At 45.3% G+C, this 24022-nt stretch overlaps 2 protein-coding genes across 7 annotated transcripts in view; one reads left to right on the top strand and one right to left on the bottom strand.

The window, feature by feature from the left end:
- The window catches only part of IWS1 (interacts with SUPT6H, CTD assembly factor 1), a 29989-nt gene extending 27482 nt beyond the window's left edge, over window positions 1-2507 (top strand). For 3 of the 4 annotated variants that reach the window (XM_026649897.2, XM_026649899.1, XM_026649901.1), the window contains one exon: window positions 1946-2507. In XM_026649897.2, the coding sequence (XP_026505682.1) occupies window positions 1946-2077 (132 nt within the window). In that variant the 3' untranslated portion in view covers window positions 2078-2507. The remainder of the gene's footprint in view (window positions 1-1945) is intronic. The other variant, XM_026649898.2, reaches the window with a different exon arrangement.
- A 2876-nt stretch (window positions 2508-5383) lies between these two features.
- Window positions 5384-23505, bottom strand: LOC112118494 (coagulation factor X-like). Of its 3 annotated transcripts, none has more exons than XM_026649903.1 (9): window positions 23339-23505; window positions 22498-22620; window positions 20432-20592; window positions 17956-17980; window positions 17271-17384; window positions 15396-15530; window positions 13911-14722; window positions 8531-8648; window positions 5384-6108 (listed from the first exon to the last, which is right to left on the bottom strand). In XM_026649903.1, exons 2-9 carry the CDS (start codon window positions 22586-22588, stop codon window positions 5534-5536), a joined length of 2031 nt encoding a protein of 676 aa, XP_026505688.1. In that variant the 5' UTR covers window positions 22589-22620; window positions 23339-23505; the 3' UTR covers window positions 5384-5533. The 3 variants fall into 3 exon arrangements, with proteins under 3 accessions (XP_026505688.1, XP_026505687.1, XP_026505689.1); XM_026649902.1 differs by having other exon boundaries at window positions 22498-22617; XM_026649904.1 differs by lacking the exon at window positions 23339-23505 and adding an exon at window positions 23164-23279 and having other exon boundaries at window positions 22498-22617.
- Between the last annotated feature and the right edge of the window lie 517 nt (window positions 23506-24022).

Genomic DNA, 24022 nt, shown 5'->3' with positions numbered 1-24022 from the left:
TTGATGGCTAGAAAGGATAGTGCAAATAATGCAGGAATATCCCTGCCACTCTTCAGCTTCATATTTCATTTTTTTTTTAAATTATTGTAGAAAATAAATGAAAAAGCAGAGAAGCCCTGCATGTAATTCCAGTCAGGAATCCGTTTTCTCTCTGTATTGTGGATAGAATGTCTGTCTGGATCCAGGTGTTGGAGAGCTGCTACCCTACTAATAGTCCGAATCTGATTATGGACTGGTTACCATTTGGATTCTCAACAAGTAAAAGCTGAGCTTCTGAAGAGATGTTTCTATCAGATCTCCCAAACCCTTTTCTTTCCCTAAATCTCCATAATTTATTATTACTGCACGTTGTGTTGTGATACAGTCTGAATACTCATCTTTTCAAGGAAATATTGCTTATTGACTGAAAGGGCCCTGCTGTCTTTCTGTTGTACTGTTCTACAGAGCCTTTACAGTTTGTCTATGCAAAATAACTTACCTACTGCTGCATCCCAGCCTTCCGGTTGCAAATAGTCAAAATACAGAAATAAAATGCAAGCACACCTGTAATAGTAATACTCTGTGGCCAGTTTTTCTCAGGCATTTTTTCTCCTTTCCACTTACATTTCCCAGTATTCTCCAGTCTTGTTGGTGCCTATTACAGTGACCTGTAGAATCACTTTCAGTTGACCAATTAACATCACCAAGTATGGTCGTGTCCTCACATCAGCCACCACCAGGAAACCTGCAGTTTATGAAGCTGTGATGAAATGTACTTATGGCACTAGATCAGTGTTTCTCAAATGTGGCCACCGGGGGCTTTTCTTATGGCCACAGCCTCCTGGGTGGTGGTTGGTGGGGGGCAAAGCACTGGCCCCTCCCCCAGGGTCACCAGCAGGGTTTGTTCACAGCCCCCTTCTGGAGCCACAAATACTGTAGAAGCCAGGTGACCAGTGTGCGTTCTCCCCCCTTCCTGGGGGTGGTGGGCTTGGCCTTTGGGCTTCAGCCCTGGGGTGGTGGTTGGTCAGCAGGCTCTGTCCCCCAGCCGCAGGGCTTCAGGCTCTGGCCCCAGGCTCACACCCACCCCACCCCTAGCTCCCGCTGCCTCCTCCAGCCCCCACTCACGTAGCAGGACTCCAGGCCCAGACTCACCCCCCATCCCCCTGACCCCCACTGCCTCCTCCACCCCCCATCCAGTCCCCCCTGGCCCTCCTGCCTCCTTACCTACCTCCCTATCCAGGATTTAATTTGTCCCCCAGCTTGCTGGGCATGAGTAAGTCTGCTGTGAAAAGTGATATTAACAATATACAAATATCACTTTTCACAAAAGCAGACTTACTAGCTAGCAAGTCTTAAAAAAAACCAAACAAAAACCCACCACCAAAAAAAGCAAAACAGGCAAAGCACCTTATTTGTGTTTTTATTCTGTATAGGTCCAGTAAGGAATAGGGACAACTGTACATTATTTTTATTATTGAGTCTGCAAAAAAAACCTACATAAATAAATTACAATGATTTGGACATGTATATGTGCATATTTATTTGTTTTTCCTAAAGTTAATTAATTATTTTAGGAAAAATTGTCAGCGCGACCACCAGCAAGAGTTGGTGGCCGCACTCTGAAGCCACCTAAAATTTTGTTGTGAGAACCCCTGCACTAGATTGTTTAATGCAGTTTAAGAACTATTCTAACTATTGAGCATTTAGCTAGAATGTGGACAATGAAATGACCACTTTATTTTCCTTATTCTGAAAGCTTTTATTGTATGCTGTGTGTGTTTGTAGTGCATATACTTGTGGGATTCGTCTGTCCCAAAAAACCTGTTGGAATTTTTCTGGAACTTTCAGAACCCTCATTGCAGGGCAACAGGTGCTGGAAGACTTAACAATGCATGTTTCATCTTGCTTAATCTCTGGGCTTTCTTCTGTTTTTTTCAGTGGTAATTTTAAGTTTTATTTTTTTTAGTACCAAGGCACCTCTAAGAAAGGGGTAAGTCGACTGGACAAACAGATGCGGAAGTTCACAGATATCAGGAAAAAAAGCAGATCAGCCCACGCAGTGAAAATCAGCATTGAAGGCAATAAGATGCCATTGTGACCCTTCACAGAATACTCCTAGATCTCTGCTGAGAGATCTGCACCCATAGACTCTTTGGAGACCTTGAAATTTTTTAACAAAATTGTTTTTTTAGTGGATCTTTAAATTGTTTGTTCAGCTTCTGATATAAAATGTTGTCTGAGGATTGTGAATCCTGGGACTTTTCCCTCCTGACTGTATTTAAATTTGTTCTGTTGTGTCCTTTGTACAGATCAAATACTTGTTGTACTGCTGCCCACTTTAGACAATAAAATATACTTCTGTTTTTTGGGGGGTGTCTGTTGATTGGTGAAAGGGGTGGGATGGGGAGACAGCCAGGACAAGGCAGTAAATACCTAATGTTTAGGAACAAGCATTCACTTAGTAATTGTGAATTCTGTTCATACCATCTGGTTCTTCAGTTTTTTCCTTTATTTTGGTGCCAGTGATTTTATTTTAATTACCTATTCTGCCTTTTGATACCAAAGCTGACACCTGCAGCTCTCCAAACAGCTTAAACAGTGGCTATCTCCAACTAGTAATTTTTCATCTCATGTTGTAGACCCCAAGAAGATAAGACTTTGTTGAGCTGAAACTTCCAGTGACTAAAATGATTGGTTGCCCTAAGATTGCACAGCATTTAAGAATCACTAGTCATCACTGATAAAAGATCAAGGCAAAATCTTTAAGGGTGAATGATAATAGCTGCAGTTGGTGAGCAGTACTGTGAAGTATGATGTCATCTTAACTAAAGAAAATTGTCCTTAGTTCAATTACTTTCACTGTCTTAAAAACTGAGCTATAAGGGTGAATCTTTAGGATATCAAGGGTGCTCAAGCAGCCTGACTCTAGAGTGCTGGATATTTTCTTTACTAAATGGCCCATAAAACCCCTAGATGATCATGCTGCTATTTCTTTGCTGCAAAAAGACTAGAGTGGAATTGTGTACCTCTGTCTCTGAAACTGTTCTTGGTGTCTGTAAAACTGGGGCTGAGAGAAAGGTTTGGAGTTCAGTGAGAAAACAATGATCTTTCCAAGTAAGCACATAACATCTCTACAATCAGAGTGGATACACAGTGAGTTCCTTGAGGCAGGAGTGCTGTTGCCTTCTGTATGTGGAAAGCACTTAGCATGCTGTGGCTTCTGCTGGAAAAAATTAGAACTCCAGGCAACTGAATGCTTCCTCTTCCAGTTTGTTCCCTCTGAAACTGAGCTTGGACTATGGTCATAAAAAATAAACAAAGGCCTGATGTGAGAAGTAGCAGGTAACTGACGATGCAGAGAAGCAAACCCATGGACTCTGATCTAGAGCCTATTATTATTTGAACTTGAGTTGTCGACTGTTGCATTGAATTGCATGGCTTTCTGTTAAGGTACAGTGTCTGTTCAACTACATCCTTCTTATGGTATGCTGAGAATTGATTTAGTTTATTAAGAATTCCTTGAAAAAAGGTGCAGCCAAATTCCATTTCTGCTACATAAGTAGGTGCAACTCTATGGAAACCCATGAAGTTCCATAAAATATCAGGGCTAAATTTGGCCCTTATGTGTTGGAGCTTCCTTTTTCAACTGCTAAGATTTCCCCCGTCATTGATGCATGAGTTTTTTGCCAGTATTTTAGTGCTATTTGCTTCATGGTTGAATGAAGCAGTCTGCTACTCCCCACATGGGGAAGGGTTGAAATTTAAAATTGCAGATTGTGCTGTAGCTCTACATTGTACTTTCTTCCACTTATCAACTGCTCCAAACATTGATGTCCTTTCCTGCAATGGAAAATGAGCAGACTTTTCCTTTCAAGTTGATGGGAATCAAATAATCTTTAAAGTTGCATTTAATTCTCCCCCCAGAGCAGTGACAGTTAGGGGTTAAATGCTTTGAGGAGTGAGGGTGAAGGGACACAGATTTCTATTAATTTGAACTCCTATTATTTTTTTAACTCTGAAAACTTAATAGTAAATTTGAATGTTTGGTCTCCTACGACCTTAAAAAAATTAAAGTGGGAAGGAATTCTTCTCCATCACCTCCAAATACTGCACAAGGATGCTGTTTAATGATATTTGAACCCGAGGACAGCAGTGTGAAGTTCTTTAACATACTGTGGTAACAGTCCGGCTTGGTGAGAGGAGATATTAATTTAGAATAAGATTGCAGAATTAACTGTTTTGTTTCACCTGTATATTTATGTGGAAGGCTATGCGACATTCTTAATTTTTTTAAATGAAACCCTGAAAGCCAAACTCTTGCAGAGGGATGGCTGACTAGAGGCTTGGTCCTCTTTCCCCCTGCGCCCTTTGGCTTTTAGACTGTTAGAAAAGTTGTTTCTCATAGTATTACTAGGTTTTCCAAGTTTGTTAACCACTATTTCATGTCTGACAGCAAAAATCAATTGTATATGGCATGTAAGTTTTCACAGTAAAAGAGCTCTTGTCTAATTTTTTTACCCCATCTCCTGCTCCCACCAGTCTATCATACTCATTTAGAAAACCACTAATCTTGCATCATCTGCTGTGAACAATCATCTAACTTGAATGTTAAACCCTGTAGAATCATAGAATTGTCTAGGGGTGGAATGCCTTTCTCTATGGAGCTAGTGCTACTTTTTCCCCTAGAATGTGTAAAAGGGAAATACCAACAGTGAAAGCTGGCTCCATGATATGTTCTGTTTCTGACCCATGGTAGGTAACTACTGCCCCAGCTGCTGGATAGTAGTTTAGAGACTAATGTGCTTAAATGCACTAAATGCCTTGCAAGAAAAATCAAATGACATCACATGAGCAGTAAGATGATTAAACCTGCCTTACTGCATGTTGTTAGTTTGAATAATTGCTGCTACTGGGAATTCGAATAGTTTCCCACTAGTTACTATATTCTGTTCCTCTCCCTTCTTACTGGGTTAAATGTCCATGCCTTTGAATGCTGCTGCTGCTATGTAAAGTTTCAACTTTTTTTAGAATAAAATGGATATTTAAAGTTTTTCACTTATTTTCCTGATTACCATAAAGCTGACAAATGCTATTAATGTTTTCTTCACTCAAACTCCAACTCAGTCTTATCATTAGACAACTTGATGAATTCTGAAGCCTCCACATTGCAGATAACAATCATACTATAAAGTGATTAACTCAGATATATCACTGTCAACATATTGAACTGTCCTGATTCTTTTAACGGTTAATGTACTTTCACATTGAGTGGAATAGCTGGAGAACAAAGTTATTTCCTTCCACAGCAACATAAAGAAAACAAAATCCCTAACACTGTTAAACCCTCCACTTTCAACATTTCTAGTGCAGTGGTTTGTATTACAAAAGTCTCAGGAGCAGCAAATACTGTATTACATTTATTAGCAGAACAAGGAATACTGAATAGACTATATTTAGCTTCATACTGAATAAGCTACTTTTTTAAGTTAAAACTATTGTAAAATTTCCAGTTTTATTACTGGTAGCATTTCTGATGTTTTAGAAATGGTCCTCATTAGAATGAAGGTAAAAATCTTCCTGCATCAGCTAGATTTTCAACAACCTCCTTTATCCATGGTACATAGTTGGCTACCCGCGTATATGCACCATATTTCCTTTCTTCAGCACAGCCCTCACCCCAACTGACTATCCCTAGCAGGTACCAAATGTCGTGGTAAGAGACAGCAAAGGGGCCTCCACTGTCTCCTTTACAAGCATCGTGGGCTTTGGCAGCATAGCCTGCACAGAACATGTTATCGGTAATGAGCTTTGCTGTTGACTGCCTACAGGTTTCCATGCTTACGATGGGCAGCTTGACTTTCATGAGGAAGCGTGTTCCAGGACCCCTGTGATGTGTGGAACCCCATCCACTCACCATCCCCCTAGTCCCTTCTGAAGTCAGCAAGGTTGCCAGGTTAGGATTGGGAAGGCAAATGGGGAGTGCATACTCATTAAATACAACATCGCTGCTCAAGTAGAGCAAAGCAATGTCACCATTATAGTTATCTGAGTCATAGTGTGGATGTATCCAGCTCTGTTGCACTTCAATCTTTTGTTCTTTCACTTCTCTCTGGTGTTTGTCAAAGTCTCCTGCAATTGAAAACAAAGATGTTAAAGAATTCTAAATCCCTTCTGTAAGAGTTTCATGGGGGAAGCCGCTGTGGTAGTAGATTAATGCTTTAACCTCCCAAATTAAATCAAAATAGGTTACAACACCCATGAACCTAAATATGGAGGTTACAGTCTAAAGCCAGCACTGCTACCACTTTATAATTTGGCATGACAAGATCTATGCACAGCAGAGGGTGGGGAGGGCGGAACTATCTGAAATTGTTTAGTGTGAGAGTTTATTGGGTCCTCACTACCATGCTCATGAAGAATTTAGATGCATTTTAAAACACCCACCACAATTTAACTACAGGCTCAAAACTGGTTGGAACTAGAACTAGCCGGTTTATTAGAATGAACACTGGACTGTTTGTTAATTTGCATGGAGACACAAGCCTGCTCAAAGTAGATAATGAAAGTCATGTGTCCTTTGAAATTTCACATCTTATTTTATGTCTACATGTGTATAGATAGAATCATAGAATATCAGGGTTGGAAGGGACCTCAGGAGGTCATCTAGTCCAACCCCCTGCTCAAAGCAGGACCAATTCCCAACTAAATCATCCCAGCCAGGGCTTTGTCAAGCCGGGCCTTAAAAACCTCCAAGGAAGGAGACTCCACCATCTCCCTAGGTAACGCATTCCAGTGCTTCACCACCCTCCTAGTGAAATAGTGTTTCCTAATATCCAACCTAGACCTCCCCCACTGCAACTTGAGACCATTGCTCCTTGTTCTGTCATCTGCCACCACTGAGAACAGCCGAGCTCCATCCTCTTTGGAACCCCCCCTCAGGTAGTTGAAAGCAGCTATCAAATCCCCCCTCATTCTTCTCTTCTGGAGACTAAACAGTCCCAGTTCCCTCAGCCTCTCCTCATAAGTCATGTGCTCCAGACCCCTAATCATTTTTGTTGCCCTCCGCTGGATTCTTTCCAATTTTTCCACATCCTTCTTGTAGTGTGGGGCCCAAAACTGGACACAGTACTCTAGATGAGGCCTCACCAATGTCGAATAAAGGGGAACGATCACGTTCCTCGATCTGCTGGCAATGCCCCTACTTATACAGCCCAAAATGCCGTTAGCCTTCTTGGCAACAAGAGCACACTGTTGACTCATATCCAGCTTCTCGTCCACTGTGACCCCTAGGTCCTTTTCTGCAGAACTGCTACCTAGCCATTCGGTCCCTAGTCTGTAGCAGTGCATAGGATTCTTCCGTCGTAATTGCAGGACTCTGCACTTGTCCTTGTTGAAAGGTAGATTAAGAGAAGAGGATACTGCTTAAAGTTTCCAGTGCTGCAGGTATTCAGAGCAACCAGTTTCCTCTCCAAGAAAACATTACTCCAATTCAAGAGGGAAGAAAAACTCACTAGCCTTTGTATGGTGGCTTGACTCTTCATAGGGATACAGGGCTCTTCTAATTAGGAATTTTCATGACTCCTAATACAACCAGTAGTGGATTTATCCATATAACACATTGTAAGGGAGGGAAGTACTATCCTCATTTTATATAGGAAGAATTGAGGCACAGAATAGATTAAGTCAGGGGTTCTCAAACTTCATTGCACCATGACCTTTGTTTAACAACAAAAATTACTACACGACCCCAGGAGGGGGGACTGAAGCCTGAGCCTACCCTAGCCCCCTCTGCCCTGGGTGAGGGGAGGGAGGGGCACAAAGCCCAAGGGCTCCAGCCCCAGGCCTGTAACCTGAGCCCCACTACCTAGGGCTTCAGTCCCAGGCCCCAGCAAATCTAAACCAGCCCTGGCAACCCCATTAAAACAGTTTGAGAACCACTGGATTAAGTGACTTGCCCAAGAAGTCTTTGGCAAAGCTGGGAATTAAACCCAAGTCTCACCTGTCCAAGTCCAGTGCCTCAACTACAGGCTATTTTCTTCCTCATCATCCAGTTCCCCCATTCCTGCTAAAGGAAATTAGAATCCTGCATACAGTTGCTAAGTAAGTTCTGCTGATTCAGTGAGGCAGATGTGACTTGTTACTTTCACCATGATAGACCATAAGAGAAACTAGCATGTTCTGCTCAGAGGGAACTAGGTGCACACACTAGATGGTCCTGCAGGAAACCCTACGAACAGCCAAACTTGGGCTGAGGTTTGTTTTATCATCAGTGGCTCTGGTAACCACAGGTTTGCCCTGTCAGCTATCTGCGGAAACCTGAAGCTGAAAGTAGCTCAATTCCTGCTAGCCAGTTCCATTACCATGGTCACAACAGAGCCTGCGTTTGCAGGGCTGGGAGTTAGAAAAAAATTCTTTCTATTTATAAACTGAGCAGTGAGAGTCAAGGAACTGGAACACCCCCGATGCCTTTCTAGTCACTTTTCAGAGCAGACTCATGCTTTCATAGTGTCTCCGGGAGTGTAGAGACGTTTCCAGTTGCGAGTTCACTCACCTACAGTAACATGATGTGGCTTAACAATCTCAAGGCAGTGGGCAGCAGTGACCACCCAGCGGCTGCTAATTAAACTCCCTCCACAGAAACCATAACCTCTGCTATTTCGGATAAGTACCTACAGTGAAAAAACAAGAGCAAGAACACACTCAACAGGACTTATTTAAATGTACTGTAGTAGTTCCCTAGAAAATACTACTAATTTTATGATACCAAGGATGAAAATGATTAGGACTAAATCCCAAATACTACACAGGTGTTCAGAATTAATCAGTGTGATATCACTAGGGTGGATGTGTCTAAGGAGTGTAATTATGGAAAATGATAAGATTGTAAGAACAGAGCAGAATAATCACCAGACCAGGATAGAAATTCAAGCAGAAGGCGATAACCAAAGTGGAGAGGTTAGTCTTGTAGGGAAAACAAATCTAATGTGAGCTCCAGTACTGGTTGCAAAGCTTTGGGAGATGCTAGAACAAAAGAAAGCAAGGTCAGTACCAAGAGACTATGATAGCCAAACAGTGCCTAGTTTAAAAAATGCTGTATATGAAGCTGCACAAGAAGAGCGAAAGTTAAGGGCCAAGACAAGAAACAGAAGTATTAGAAATAATGAAGAGGAACTGATCCTGAGCACCTGCAATTTTAGGTCAGTGGGAATTGGGGCCACTGAGCCAGCATCTCACAGGTCTCCAGATTTATAAAGTTGTGCAAAACCACACACAGAAAGGGCAAGGAAAAATGATATTGGACTTCAGGGTGAGCAGGGGGAGAGGGGGCAGATATCTCCCCAGGCCCCTCTTTTTAATATTAGATGTTCAGGTGTTGTCTACCCTGAATGGAGTGCTGGCTTTGCTAAAGAATCAACACCTTAAACACTTTAATTAAAAGGACTGAGAAAGATCAAAACACACATTCCCTGAAATTGCTAATAAGTCCTTCACCAAAGCTAAAGGAAACCAGACTTGATATTCCTCATATTTTTAAAGTTAAAATTAAAGAGGCGATGGGGAAGAAATGACTTTTTTGGGGGGAAAACAACAAACTTTCATGCCCTTTTTAAAAACAGTATCGTAAAGAAATCAAAAAGGGAACAAGCTATAAAATACAGCAGTACTACACGGTCAAGGCATAGCTATATGTGAACAAGTTTAAAGATGAGCATTAAACCTGAATGTTTGGTATTTCAGGACTTTTGTGAGCTTGATGCTTATAAATTTCAGCCCTGATTCTGAACTCTTTTACGGTGCTTTGGAACAGGAGTAGTGTCACACAAGTCACTGGAGTTACATCTGTGTAAAAGAGCCGAGACTCAGGCCCAGTTATTGTACTGTTAAAATATAAAGTAAAATGTGACCACAAAAGTGGCAAAGGACAATGAAGCAAGGGATGGCACTACCTTGGATTCTGTATTAGACCCGGGAGGGAAATTATTCACAAAGGGATCAAAAGAAAGCAAAGGTACAATATTGTAAAGATAGACCACTATAACAATGGTGTGCATTCAGAAGAAGGCAAGTTGCAGTTCACTAAATATAGAGCAGTCAATTGAGTGTTAAAAGCAGGAAAAAATCTTTAGCCATCAACTAATGAAGAGAGTACAAAATTTCTGGACTTCCCGCATTGATTTAGATGTAACTTTTCACTCATGGATCAATGAGCCATCATATATGACTTTATTTTGCTGGGATTTTCAAAGGAGCCTAAGAGAGTTAGGCAACCTTTAGCCCATATGTGACTCCTACTGAAGTCAATTTTTATTGGCTTTAAGGGGAGCTGGAGGAAGCCCTTAAATGAGAGTAGAAAGAAGTATGTTAAATCACATGTACCTAACTAATCGAGAGGTACTTCAGCTTGACAAAGTGGGTGAAGAGATCAGGTTGGCAGTAGAGAGGTAGACAAGGAAATACTAAATGAAACGCTTCATCTCATCTGTAATGTATCGCCAGACACCTTCAAAGGGAAACTCGCTTGACTAATCTATTGCTCTGAAAATAATAAGGGATCCAGAAGAACTTCAGATGACATTGTCACCTTGCCAAAAACACTGAAAGTTCTAGAAGCAGTGAACATGTAAAATAAGAAATACAGATGAAGAAGGCCAAACTCATTTTAATTACAGGTTTCAGAGTAGCAGCCGTGTTAGTCTGTATCCACAAAAAGAACAGGAGTACTTGTGGCACCTTAGAGACTAACAAATTTATTTGAGCATAAGCTTTCGTGGGCTACAGCCCACTTCTTTGGATGCATAGAATGGAACATATATTGAGGAGATATATATACACATACAGAGAGCATGAACAGGTGGGAGTTGTCTTACCAACTCTGAGAGGCCAATTAAGTAAGAGAAAAAATTTTTTGAAGTGATAATCAAGATAGCCCAGTACAGACAGTTTGATAAGAAGTGTGAGAATACTTACAAGGGGAGATAGATTCAATGTTTGTAATGGCTCAGCCATTCCCAGTCCCTATTCAAGCCTAAGTTGATTGTATCTCGTTTGCATATCAATTCCAGCTCAGCAGTTTCTCGTTGGAGTCTGTTTTTGAAGCTTTTCTGTTGCAAAATTGCCACCCGCAGGTCTGTCATTGAATGACCAGACAGGTTAAAGTGTTCTCCTACTGTTTTTTGAGTGTTATGATTCCTGATGTCAGATTTGTGTCCATTAATTCTTTTGCGTAGAGACTGTCCGGTTTGGCCAATGTACATGGCAGAGGGGCATTGCTGGCACATAATGGCATATAGCACATTGGTAGATGACAGACCTGTGGGTGGCATTGAATAGGGACTGGGAATGGCTGAGCCATTACAAACATTGAATCTATCTCCCCTTGTAAGTATTCTCACACTTACTTATCAAACTGTCTGTACTGGGCTATCTTGATCGTCACTTCAAAAGTTTTTTTCTCTTACTTAATTGGCCTCTCAGAGTTGGTAAGACGACTCCCACCTTTTCATGCTCTCTGTATGTGTATATTTATCCCCTCAATATATGTTCCATTCTATGCATCCGAAGAAGTGGGCTGTAGCCCACGAAAGCTTATGCTTAAATAAATTTGTTAGTCTCTAAGGTGCCACAAGGACTCCTGTTCTTTTAATTACAGATATGGCCAAAATCACACTGGATAGGAAAGGCTTAGGAGTCTTGTTCCCTGGGCTCACTGCCACATGCTGTTATAAGATAGGAAAATGAAATAAAGAGAAGCATCATGAGTGAATATAAAGGTCTGTGAAAAGCTCAGTATCTAAACAGTAAGTGCCTTTTCTGCTGATGAGAGACGGTATTCAAAACCATGATCCTATCAGGCAGGATGCATGGAACAGAAACACAGCCACATACCAAGCAGATGATGCAGAAGTTAAAATCTGAACAGTGATTCATGAAAATATTTGCCACTGACCATTGGGTAAGGAAGTAAACTAAGGGTATGTCTACACTACAGGATTAATCCGAATTTAGATAATTCGAATTTGGGAAACAGGTTGTATAAATTCGATTGTGCGCGGCCACACTAAGCACCTTAATTCGGTTTTAAACCACATTAATTCGGTGGTGTGCGGCCACACTACCCCATTAACTTAAACACAGTAATTCGGTGGTGTGCGTCCACACTAACCCTAATTCGAATTAACAAAATCGATTTAGGCTCTACTCCGTTCGTCGAGGTGGAGTACAGAAATCGATTTAAAGGGCCATTTAATTCGAATTAACTGGCTCTGTAGTGTGGACGGGTGAAGGGTTAATTCGGATTAAGGCAGCTAAATCCGAATTAAAGTCCTAGTGTAGACCAGGCCTAAGGTGAAGTACATGTTGTTAGACTGACGATGATTGGTTGGCTGTACTGCAAGAAGAGGCGCTATGATAGACTATATTTAGGATCCCATGTACACCAATGAATGAGGTACAGTAACTCCTCACAACGTTGTCCCGGTTAACATTGTTACGTTGCTGATCTATTAGGGAACAAGCTCGTTTAAAGTTGCGCAATGCTCCCTTCTAATGTCATTTGGCAGCTGCCTGCTTTGTCTACTGTTTGCAGGATTCTCTGGAAGAGCAGCCCCTCCCCGAGGGGATTAGAACCGGGGGGGCTGGCAGCCCCCCCTCCCATCAGCTCCTCTAAATTCCCTGTAAGGTATTTGGCTCGGCAGCTGCCCAGCAGCAGTTCAGCTGTCCCTCCCCTCACTGCTGTGCTGCTCCTGCCCTCTGCCTTGGAGCTGCTCCCAGGAGCTTCCTGCTTGCTGGGGGAGGGAAGGAGAGGGTTGCTGATATCAGGATGTTCCCCTGCTCCTGCCCCCCACTCCGTACCCTCCCCCCTCCACAAAGTGGAGGACGGGGACAGGGCTCGGGGACAGAACGGAGGGAGCTTGCTGGAAGGGGGGAGGGATAGCTCAGTGGTTTGAGCATTGGCCTGCTAAACCCAGGGTTGTGAGTTCAATCCTTGAGGGGGCGATTTGGGGATTTAGTTGGGGATTGGTCCTGCTTTGAGCAGGGGGTTGGACTGGATGACCTCCTGAGGTCCCTTCCAACCCTGATATTCTAAGCTGTTGCTTCCTGTCAGAACTAGCTGATCTGCTTAAAAGGGCAATGTACTTGAAGTGGCATCAGCATACTTAAAGGGGCAATGCACATCTCTCTCTCTCACTCATGCATGCACCCCCCAGCACTTTGGAAAGTCAGCATCTGTGCAGCCGTGCATGTGCTGTCAGGAGGCGGGAGTGGTGCGCTCCAGCTGGATAGTGTGGGCTCATCATCATGTTCAGTTTTTGCAAGGAAGTGTTTGCAGCTACTGACCTGCATCTATTGTGTTTCCTCCCTCCTGCCTCAGTCCATGCTGCCTTGTAGAGCGTGAGGCTACATTAACAACAGCGTACTAACCCTTGAGGGCTCAGCCGAGTGCTAGTTCATCATTTAGCAGCAAGGCATTCCCTGGGAAATATCCCACCCTCTTCTCTTACTCTACCACCTCAACCAAGCTTCACAATCATTCATTGCTGTGTACAATATTAAACTGTTTGTTTAAAACTTATATTGTATATGTATATAATGTCTTTTGTCTGGCGAAAATTTTTTCCCTGGAATTTAACCCCCCCCCACACATTTACATTAATTCTTATGGGGAAATTGGATTCGCTTAACATCGTTTCACATAAAGTTGCATTTTTCAGGAACATAACTACAACGTTAAGTGAGGAGTTACTGTAACCACAGTGTGGGCCACCAAAAAAGAAGCTTCAGATATACACTGAGGATCTACGTGGTTCTGTTTGGCCCTGAACAGGGATACTTGGCAACACCTTGATGAGGTCCTGGCTATGGCACAGAGTGAGCAGTGATAAGGGAAGGAGATGCCGTGTTCATGACTCAATATGCAAGAGAAATGTTACCTGCCAGGGACAGTGGCCACGATGGCAGAAAGATCCCCCAGTGATCCTGGTATCATCATGCTCTGCAGTTTGGTAGACATTTGTCCAGCTGTGTAGATCTCCATCTGTCAGGATTCCTTCAGCTTCGGTCTGATTGAGGCCGTCGTGCACATTCTGCCCCTCTGCTGACGTATTGAGTTCAGGGTCGCCCCCCTCCACCGACCCATTGAGCCCAGAGGTGTCCCCCTCTGCCATCCCACTGAGCGCAGGGGCGTGCCCCTCTGCTGTTTCATTGAGTTTTGGGGTGCCCCCCTCTGTCATCCAGTTGAGCCCAGGGGTGCCACCCTCTGCCGACCCATTGAGCCTGGGGGTCTCCCCTTCTGCTGACTCATTGAGCCCAGGGCCGGAGCCCCCCTCCACTGACTCATTGAGCCCGGGGGCGGCACCCCCCTCTGCTGACTCATTGAGCCCGGGGGCAGCGCCCCCCTCTGCCATCCAGTTGAGACCAGGAGTGCCCCCCTCCACTGACTCATTGAGCCCGAGGGCGCCCCCCTCCACTGACTCATTGAGCCCAGGGGTGCCCCTGTCTGCTGACTCATTGAGCCCAGGGGCGGCGCCCCCCTCTGCCATCCAGTTGAGCCCAGGAGTGCCCCCCTCCACCAACTCATTGAGCCCAGGGGCGCCCCCCTCCACCAACTCATTGAGCCCGGGGGCACCCCTCTTCACCTTCCCGTTGAGCCTGGGGGCTCCCCCCTCCACCATCCCATTGAACCCAGGGACAACTTCCTCCAAAGCACGCATGGATCTTTTAATCAGCCCACAGGGAAACTGAGCTGAAAAATAAGAAAAACAGCCTTTGGGTTTAAGTGTCAAGTTTTGATCCCTAAACTAATTCTGCTCCTCTTCAGCTGTCTGAAGATGAACCATTGACCACCCATTAATCCTTCCCATCATCCAAATGCAAGTGAAGGGACGTACAATGGGTATCAACTCCTGATAGATCAAACACATTGCCTCCACTGGTTCCTAGGCTCTAGGAACCCCGTTACTCATGCCAAGTGCTTTTACTCATTGTACTGTGAGCGGCTGTGTCTGGTACCTCCCCAGGCTCCCTGTCTGGTCACCGAGTCAGCGGTGTACTCCCTGCACTACACAGCACAGTGTGGAGTAATCTCCTTTTCCTTTGCCCAGGAATTCCTCCCTGCTGAGATAATGTTGGCAGAGCCTGAAAGTCCTAGAGGGATATTTGGGCTTCGAGATCAGAGTTTGCCTTCAGTAAAGGGAGTGGAATAAACACAGTGGAGAAAAAGCCAGATTTTCCAGGCTTGCTGGTGTTTCCATTGGTAAATGAGTATACTTCAATTCTACATCACAGCAACCAGTTTTTCCCATAGATTCATTGGTGCATGTGACAGTCCAAGGGCAAGTGGGCAACCCAATGAAGAGGGAAGGGCAGTGGCTGTAAACCTGTCCTGCTCTTCACTCTAAGTAACCCAGAGTCATTACCTGATTGCGTACACCTCTTTCCGTCATCACCCAGGGCATAACCCGCCGCACAGGAGCACACCACACGAAGGGAGTGTGCGGTGTCTTGGCAATACTGCCAGCAGCCGCCGTTCTTGTACCAGCATTCAAACTTCTCTGCAGGGGAAAGACATTGAATCATTTTGCTTATTGTTAGGAAAGGGCCCAGTAGCACATCAGCTTCTCAGCAGCAGGGCTGTAACAAACAAATGGAGCCAATGGCAGAGAAGAAATACAGCTCTATGCTATTTGATCTACTGCTTTGGAGGACAGAAGTAAAACCACATCCCACAATTTAACTGAATGGCCAAGATTTGTGTGACTTTGACATACACTGTCTTAATCCTTTCCCTCCCCTTGCTCATTTATTATTTGTATTACAGTAACATCTAGACACTACAAGAGGATTGGGGCCCCACTGTGCTAGGTGTTATCCTGACAGAGTGAGAGGCAGGGCTGGATTAATGCAGAGGCTTTAGGGGCTGAAGCCCAGGGCCTCAGGCTAAGGGGGGCCTGCGGGTCAGATGCAGCCTGCTGTTTCTTTTCATCTGGCTCACGGCAAGTCTCTGCGCCGTGGGCCGGACACCAGTCCCCGAGCCTCGGTGCACCCCCCAGGGCTGAAGCCGCAAGCACCAGCTCGCCAAGGTGCCCCTGTGGCCCGTAGGCGAAGGGCATTCAGGGAATCTCTGCATGCTGCCCCCAGCACCAGCTCCACAGCTCCCATTGGCACAGAGCAGCTTGGCCCCTCTGCCTAGGGGCCAGACATGCCGGCCACCTCAGAGAGCAGAGCAACGCAGAGCCAGGGCAGGCAGGGATACTGCCTTAGCCCTGCTGCACCACTGACCAGGAGCCGCCTGAAGTAAGCGCCTCCCGGCCAGAGCCTGCACCCCGCACCCCATCCTGCATCCCAACCCCGTCCCATCCTTGGCCCCACCCCAGAGCCCAACTGCCCCAGCTGGAGCTGCACCCCCTCCTGCACCCCAATCCCCTGCCCCAGCCCTGAGCTCACTCCCTCACTCCAACACCCCAGCAGCCCCACAAAATCTAATAGCCCTAGGCGAGTTAATCCAGCCCTGCCCTGAAGAGTTTACAGTACTATCTATCTCCCTTCTGCAGTTAGTCTGTAAGCGCCTGGGGGTAGGGAAGATGCCTTCACTTGTTTCTGGGAGGTGCTGAACATATTGGTGCACTTGAAAAGATAATAAATAATAGCAACATTGCTGTAATGAGATGCATTTGGCAAACATAGGTGAATGAAACTTCACTGGGAAGATCATTATGGACAAAGAAAGAGTCACTCGTAATTTTTTAGTTCCCACTTCTAGTTATTCTGGGCAGTAATTTCCTGCCGTGTTCTTTCTTGCAGACTGTAGATGGTGTTTCAGAGGGGAAGGAATCAGAAGGTTTTTTTTTTAAAAAGGCAATAGTGCCACCATTTTGTTCTAGAATGGTTCACGTAACATGAACTTAGCACATATTGTTTCTCCATGTTTGTATTGTACACTGAGTGTTGGCTAGCGTGTCTGATTCATAGATTCATAGACTCTAGGATTGGAAGGGACCTCGAGAGGTCGAGTCCAGTCCCCTGCCCTCATGGGCATTTGATGATACATTTGATGAAGCTGATTACTAAGATAATGGAGCCCCAGTCCATGCAGCTCTGTGATCACAGCATATGTTTCTGTGGTATTAGGGCACTGGAGGAGCTGTGCCTCAATCAGATCAATGGAGTTAATAATAATGTCTTCTTTATAGGTGCAATTCAGCCCTGCTCAGATAGCCAGCACAAGTGCCTAGGGTGAATTTCACCCTTTATCCTTTCTTCAAGAGAATGCCTGTGTGCATTTCCACACTCACCTATTTCACACTGCTTTCCTCCGAACAGTGGGGGACAGATACAGAAATAATCGTAGTGTTTCAGTTTGCAGACGCCACCGTTCTTACAGGGATTTTCTTTGCAGGGATTTAAATCTGTTTGGAAGAAGAGACGCACATTGTGCTACCTTGTCACATACAGGGCCGGCTCTGGCTTTTTTGCCGCCCCAGGCAAAAAAGCCTCCGGCCGCCCGCCCCCCCTCTGCAGGGGGGGGGAGGGAGGCCGGAGCCCCGGGGGGAGGGTGGCAAGCCCCGGCGGGGGCTCCGCTCTCCCCCCGGCGGCCGGGGGGAGGGCGCCAGGGGGAGGGCGGCCGGAGCCCTGGGAGGAGGGCGGCGAGCCCCGGCGGGGGCTCCGCTCTCCCCCCGGCGGCCGGGGGGAGGGCGCCGGGGGGGAGGGCGGCCAGAGCGCCGGGGGAAGGGCGGCGAGCCCGGCCGTGGCCCCGCTCTCCCCGGGGGCCGGAGCGCCGCGCCGCCCCCCTCCAGGTGCCGCCCCAAGCACAAGCTTGGTGGGCTGGTGCCTGGAGCCGGCCCTGGTCACATCACATACAGTTCCGTGACTTAGCAAAGGCCTGGCACGAGGAAGCTGACATGCATTCTGTCTGGGTCTTCTCTCCACACTGCCTCGTGGCAACCAACAACAGCATAAGAAAATCTCCCCCGCTCCTACCTTTGTAAACAAACCAAAACTCCATCTGCAAGAAATAATCACAAGAGAGGAAAACATTAATTAATAGGGCAAGACACATTATCTACTGACTATAGGAAATAGGAAATAATGGTCCCTGTAGCATTTTTCCTTAACTAATCTATATTGTGGCTGTGGGTTCTCCCTTAGCTGCTGAGAGCACCTCTTTCGCTAGCCAGTTAACCACTGGGCCAAAGTGACAGTTAACTGGTTAAACTAGTAGTGAACCAGGTAGCGAGTGACAGATTATTTTCCTTGCTTTTGCTTTGGAAAATACAACATGGAAAGGCATAAGGATTTCCCCAAAGATTTTCCTTTTTTAACTTGCCAGTAGCCAAGAATCCTAATTCCTGTGTTCAGAGACTGAAACTTCTGATCTTCTAGCCTCTTAATTTATCATCTGCGGCTCTCAAATAAGATTCTATTAAAGAGTTTAACAGGTAACCACCCAATCAGCTGGTTGTAGATAATTGTACTTCTCTTTGTTAAGTGCTAAGCTAGCCCATCTCTGGTCTTGACAGATCCTGTACCTCCTTTATATTGTTTCCTATATCTGGGGTGGTGAGGGCTCCCCAATGCCCTGCATCTGAAGTAAGCTGGTGGGATCTCCAGAATCAGCAAGGACAGTATTGACATTGGCCAAGATTTTCAAAGTTGATTAGTAGTTTTGGGTACCCAACCTCAGGCACTTTAAAGGGACCCAATGTCCTGACAGTGCTCCACATCTACCCACTGAGAATCGCCCTTCCACACGTCTCAAGTGGGACATCCAAAAAATCACCCGTTGTCTTTGAAAATCTTGATTTCCTTCATGGCATGTTTCAGTAGCACTGAATTATTCAACCAGCTTTCTTGGCACCTTATTTGATGCTTTGCAATTCATCAGAAACCTGGAGTAAAAACTCATGTTCCTTAGAAATGGGGGAATAGGACATCATAGCCTGTCTGTGCTCTTTTGTTAAGGTTACATAATTTCTGGGTTGTTTTTTTTATGCTTAATTACATTTTTGGAATTAGCTAATAATAATGATCAAAATTATAATTTTTTCTACCATTAGCATTCTGGTGGCCTTTGGCCTTGTGGTTTATCATATGTAGGGCCCAACCAAATTCACAGCCATGAAAAACGTGTCACGGACCGTGAAATCTGGTCTCCCACTGTGAAATCTGGTCTTTTGTGTGCTTTTACCCTATACTACACAGATTTCACAGGGGAGACCGGCATTTCTCAAATTGGGGTTCCTGACCCAAAAAGGAGTTGCAGGAGGGTCACAAGGTTATTTTTAGCAGGGGTCATGGTATTGCCACCCTTACTTCTGTGCTGCCTTCAGAGCTGGGCAGCCGGAGAGTGGCGGCTGCTGACTGAGGGCCCAGCTCTGCAGGCAGTAGCGCAGAAGTAAGGGTGACAATACCATACCATACATCCTTACTTCTGCATTGCTGCTGGCGTCTGACATGGGGGCCGCCCAAGCGACTGGCTGCAGAGCCGCTCCAGGAGCAGCCGATGTTCTCCAGCTGCTCAGCTCTGAAGGCAGCGCTGCTGCGAGCAGCAGCACTGAAGTAATGGTAGCAGTACCACAACCCACCCCTACAATAACCTTGCAAGCCCCCCACAACTCCTTTATGGGTTAGGACCCCTACAAATTACAACACTGTGAAATTTCAGATTAAGATAGCTGAAATCATGAAATTTATGATTTTTAAAACCCTATGACCGTGAAATTGACCAAAATGGACTGTGAATTTGGTAGAGCCCTAATCATATCTAAGGCTACGATTTAGTCATGGGTATTTCTAGTAAAAGTCATGGACAGGTCACAGGCAATAAACAAAAATTCATGGCCTGTGACCTGTCCATGACATACTATAAATACCCCTGACTAAATCTTTGGGGGGCCACTACTGGGGGGAGGGGTGCCCTGGGGGCCGCTGCCAAGGGGGGGGCAGCGGCACCAGCTGCCGGGGTCCGCTGAGCAGCAGCTGCTCTGGCCGCCCCAGGACTGATGCCAGGGGTTCTGGACAGTGGCAGCTCCGGCCGCCCCAAGGACTGCTGCTCAGGCGGCCCCTGGGGCCAGTCGCACCGGCTGCTGCTTGGGCGTTCTCTGGGGCCAGCTGCCCGGGGCCACTCCAGCAGCGGCTCTGGGGTTGTCTGGCTGGGGGGCAACCCAAGCGGCTGGCTGTGGAGCCGCTGCAGCAGCAGCTGGTGTGGCTGTCCGCGGGCCCACCTGAGCAGCTGGCCCCAGAGCCAGCTGCTTGGACGGCCCTCGGGTCAATCACACCAGCTGCTGCTGCAGCGGCTGCAGGAGTCATGGAGGTCGTGGAAAGTCACAGAATCCGTAACTTCTGTGACCTCCTTGACAAACACAGAGCCCTAATCATATCAATGGAAATCCTGGGTGAGAACACTCCCAACTGATCAGCTATTGCTCGCTGCTTTTTCTGAAGTGAAATGCCTCACCGTTTTCTCCTGCGATTGGAAAATCTCCTTTGCCTCCTCGAAGGAGCATGTTTCCTCAGTGCATTCTCTCTCCAAGTTCCCTGGGTGAATTTCCTCCAGGAACTGGTTAGCGCGTTTACGGATCTTCAGCACCTGGTGTGCTTCTTCTTTTCTCATAAACACTATGAAAACAAAATTGGATCCGACCATTAATGCTGTCACAGGAAGCCAAAGCTTCATCTTTAGGATAGAAATGAGTCATTTATGCTTTAACTTGGCTAAATAACACAGTGGAGGAGACAACTTTCAAAAAATCAAAACAGACTTAAGGACAACTTTACTCAGTTTGTCTATGCCCCAACAAAGAGTCAGTATTCCACTAGGCGGTGAGCAGCTGACTAGTATTTCAGTGGATTAAAAGAATACTTCATTTAAAAGGACCCAGCCTCAAAATTCATGAGGTTGGGTTAAAGTTCATTTATTTGTGCTAATGACCAGGCATAGTGTTCGGCAGGTCTCAGTTAATCAAGGACTTACTGTGTCCAAATGAAATAAATAAAACTTATCTAAATATTTTATGTCCAAAATATAAAAACAGAATGTTCAGTCTCTCTGCTGTGTCACCTCAGAGATGAAGCCAAAACCCAGGACAAGAAAAACTCAGTAGAAATGAAAGAGAACACCCTGAATATATATCTCAATAAAGCATACCCATCTTCCCGTTATAATGCTTTTTGGCAGAACATTTCTTCCAGTTTAAAGCAACTTTGGACAAAAAAAAAAAAAAGCTTCTGATAGAACATAGCAGTGGAGGAAAGTCTACAATACGTCACCTCCACCTGCTTAGCTATTGCTTACAATCGCCTTTGTGAGAACATCAGTGCCTATAGATAACACCTTAAAAGAAAACTGCTACCACTTGGCTTCATGCAGCATTGTGAAAAGTTCCCCACCTATCCTTTGCTTGGGCAGTGACATCACTCTCTTCCCATTTTGGCTAAAACATTCTGTAGAGATTGTCAATTGCATGTCAAATGTTTGGTTTGGCATATCTGAATTTCACAGGGACTGTTGTCACTCTCCTGTTGAACAGTGGCCCTGGAGAAATGGGGGACCAATATCAGAAGTTGTTAAGCAGTTTTTAGTCTCCTGTAGTTAAGCAATTGTATCACTGCACCTCTGCTGTGTGAGACAATACTGCAATTCCTGAGTCAGTAAATTACTAGCCCTGGGATCCCGGAACCCAATGAAAGAAATTAGATTGTTATTACTAGCTCATCTTAAAAGAAACCCCAAAAACCATAGGAATCGTAATCAGCAGCTTCACTGAATGAGTGAAAGGGAACTTCCCGCTCACTGAGCCAGGAGGAGCTCTCCAAAGCTTGTCTCAGCTGGGAGTCTCTCTGGGCTAAATTTTCAACCTGGCTGCCTGAAGTGAGCCACTTAAATACAATTTGAAGCACTTAAATGCTGATATACGCTCTGATCCTGCAATCAGATGCATGAGGCTTTTTGTTTCCTTTGCCATTCCAGTTGCAGGATTGGGTCCTTTGTCAGGAGGCACTGTGGGGTCCAGGGGATAGTGCACTGGGCTGAGAGTCAGGAGACCTGAGTTCTGTTCCCAGCTGACTTGTGTATTTTGGCAGGTCACTTCATTTCTCATTACAGCTCTACAAAATGGGGTTAATGATACCTGCCTTTGTGAAGCGCTTTGTGGGCTACGTAGGAAAAGCACTACAGAACAGCAAAGTAGTAGTATTAAATCACCACAGGTTCCTAAAACACAGATTTAGGTGCCTCACTTTGGTCACCCAAGTCTGAGAACGTGGCCCTCTGTGCATAACTCATTGGATCCTATAAGTCCAGCATCACAAGGAGGTTACTGGGCCTCAAGTAGGAAGCCCAGATATGGTGAGTTCATTAATAACTATGAATTAATTCTCATTTTTCTCCTGTGCATTTCAGGAAGTGCCACTGGCCAGCTGAACCTTCAAGACGCTGTGCTCAGAAAATGGGTGCAGTGTAATTTTAAATGCAGCCTCTCGGTGTGAGAAAGTGAAGTTAAAATGTAGGTTAGAAGTCCCTACCTGAAAATGAAACTGACCAGCTGCTGTAGATGGAACACATTAGTAAGAGAAATGTCACAAGTAAGGAACCTCTAGCCATTTTCGTGGCCATGCAGAATCCTCTGGTTTACAGATGGTCCCCTGCTGGGAGAAAAGGAGAATGAAGTAGACAGATCCTGGACAAAAACAAGCAGAGATCAACACATAGTGAAAGAGAGAGAGAGGGAAAATGGACTCAAGGGAAAAAAGGAGGAGGCAATACAGAAAAAAACTAGGTTTTGTTAGTCTTATTCATCTGACTCCATTTGTATTCTCTCTCCAAGTGACTGACGGTGCACATTGTAATAGGAAGCCAAATGCTCCACTCACAAGGCAAAGTGTACAGACTGACAGAACCCAGGAAAGTTGCAGAGGATAAAGAGCCTGAGCCAAGTCCATGGAAAGACACTGATTGACTTCAACGGGCTTTGGATCAGGCCCAAACTGAGCAGAAACCAGTTCTGACAGCCCTGTTTAAAGTCTATGGAGAACCTCACACCCAGCTCTGGCTTACACATTGACTAGTCGAGCCTGGTGTCTATTAGCTGCTGTTGAGCTCCTGATGGGCTTGTCAAGTGAGATCCAAATGCTAGACTTTTACACAGTGAGCCACCCGCCAATGCAAGTCCACAGGACAGCAACACACACCTGCCAGTAAGGGTTCTGAGAGGGAATGATGGGATCTCTTCACACAGTCATCAAATACTAGGGAACCTTGCGAGCGGGTCAGTGCAGACTGTTTTGGGACACCGACAGCCCCTTCTAAAAGCCAGGGCCCAGAATACATTCGCATTTTGAAAGCGCTGTAATTATAAACACTTACCGTTTTAGGGCACTAGAAGTAATATTTGGATGAACACCAAAGACAGAGATGGGGGCCTGGAGGTTGATCATTAACCTATCACAAATATTGACAGAGGAAGCAAAGCCCTTTTGAGTCCATGGAGCCAACCTGCACTCTAAAGCAAAAATGTTTTGTTCCATCTTTAAATCCTGCACTAAAGGCTGTTTCCCTGCAGTGTGCTTCTTGGGGAGGGTTTTGGTTGTATCATTTATGCTTTTGTGGGAGGGCTTCTGAAATCCCGTCTTTTGGTGGTGCATTGGTATCACCTGGTTTGAATGACCCATGAAACTTTGAGCTCTGTAAATATCTGCTGCAATGGGTGACCCTCAGATTCGTGTGTGGGCAGAAGGATTCAGAGGAGCCATTTGCTGGAAGGCAAATGTTGCCCTGTGATAATCATGGCTATTCATGTTTGCTGCCTTTAGTTGGAACCTTGGCTTAGAAGCTTTGACAAGGTTATTACTAATAGACGAGGCAGATCCTTCCTTCTAGCTCAGTAGGTAGCAGCCCCAATTCGCTCAGGTGCAAAGGTCCCTGGGGTTCAATTTCTTGCAAATGCTTCCCTATCAAGAAACATAATCCTGCATTAATATCCTTAGTTACTCCCTCCGCCTTAATTCTAGTCCCAAATGAAACACACTGTGAAAAGAGCAAGTGTGTTTC

Source organism: Terrapene carolina, unplaced genomic scaffold, assembly GCF_002925995.2.
Source record: "Terrapene carolina triunguis isolate 2854851 unplaced genomic scaffold, T_m_triunguis-2.0 Scaffold88, whole genome shotgun sequence".
Taxonomy (NCBI): Eukaryota; Metazoa; Chordata; order Testudines; family Emydidae; genus Terrapene; species Terrapene triunguis.
This window is presented reverse-complemented; position numbering and strand designations above follow the sequence as displayed.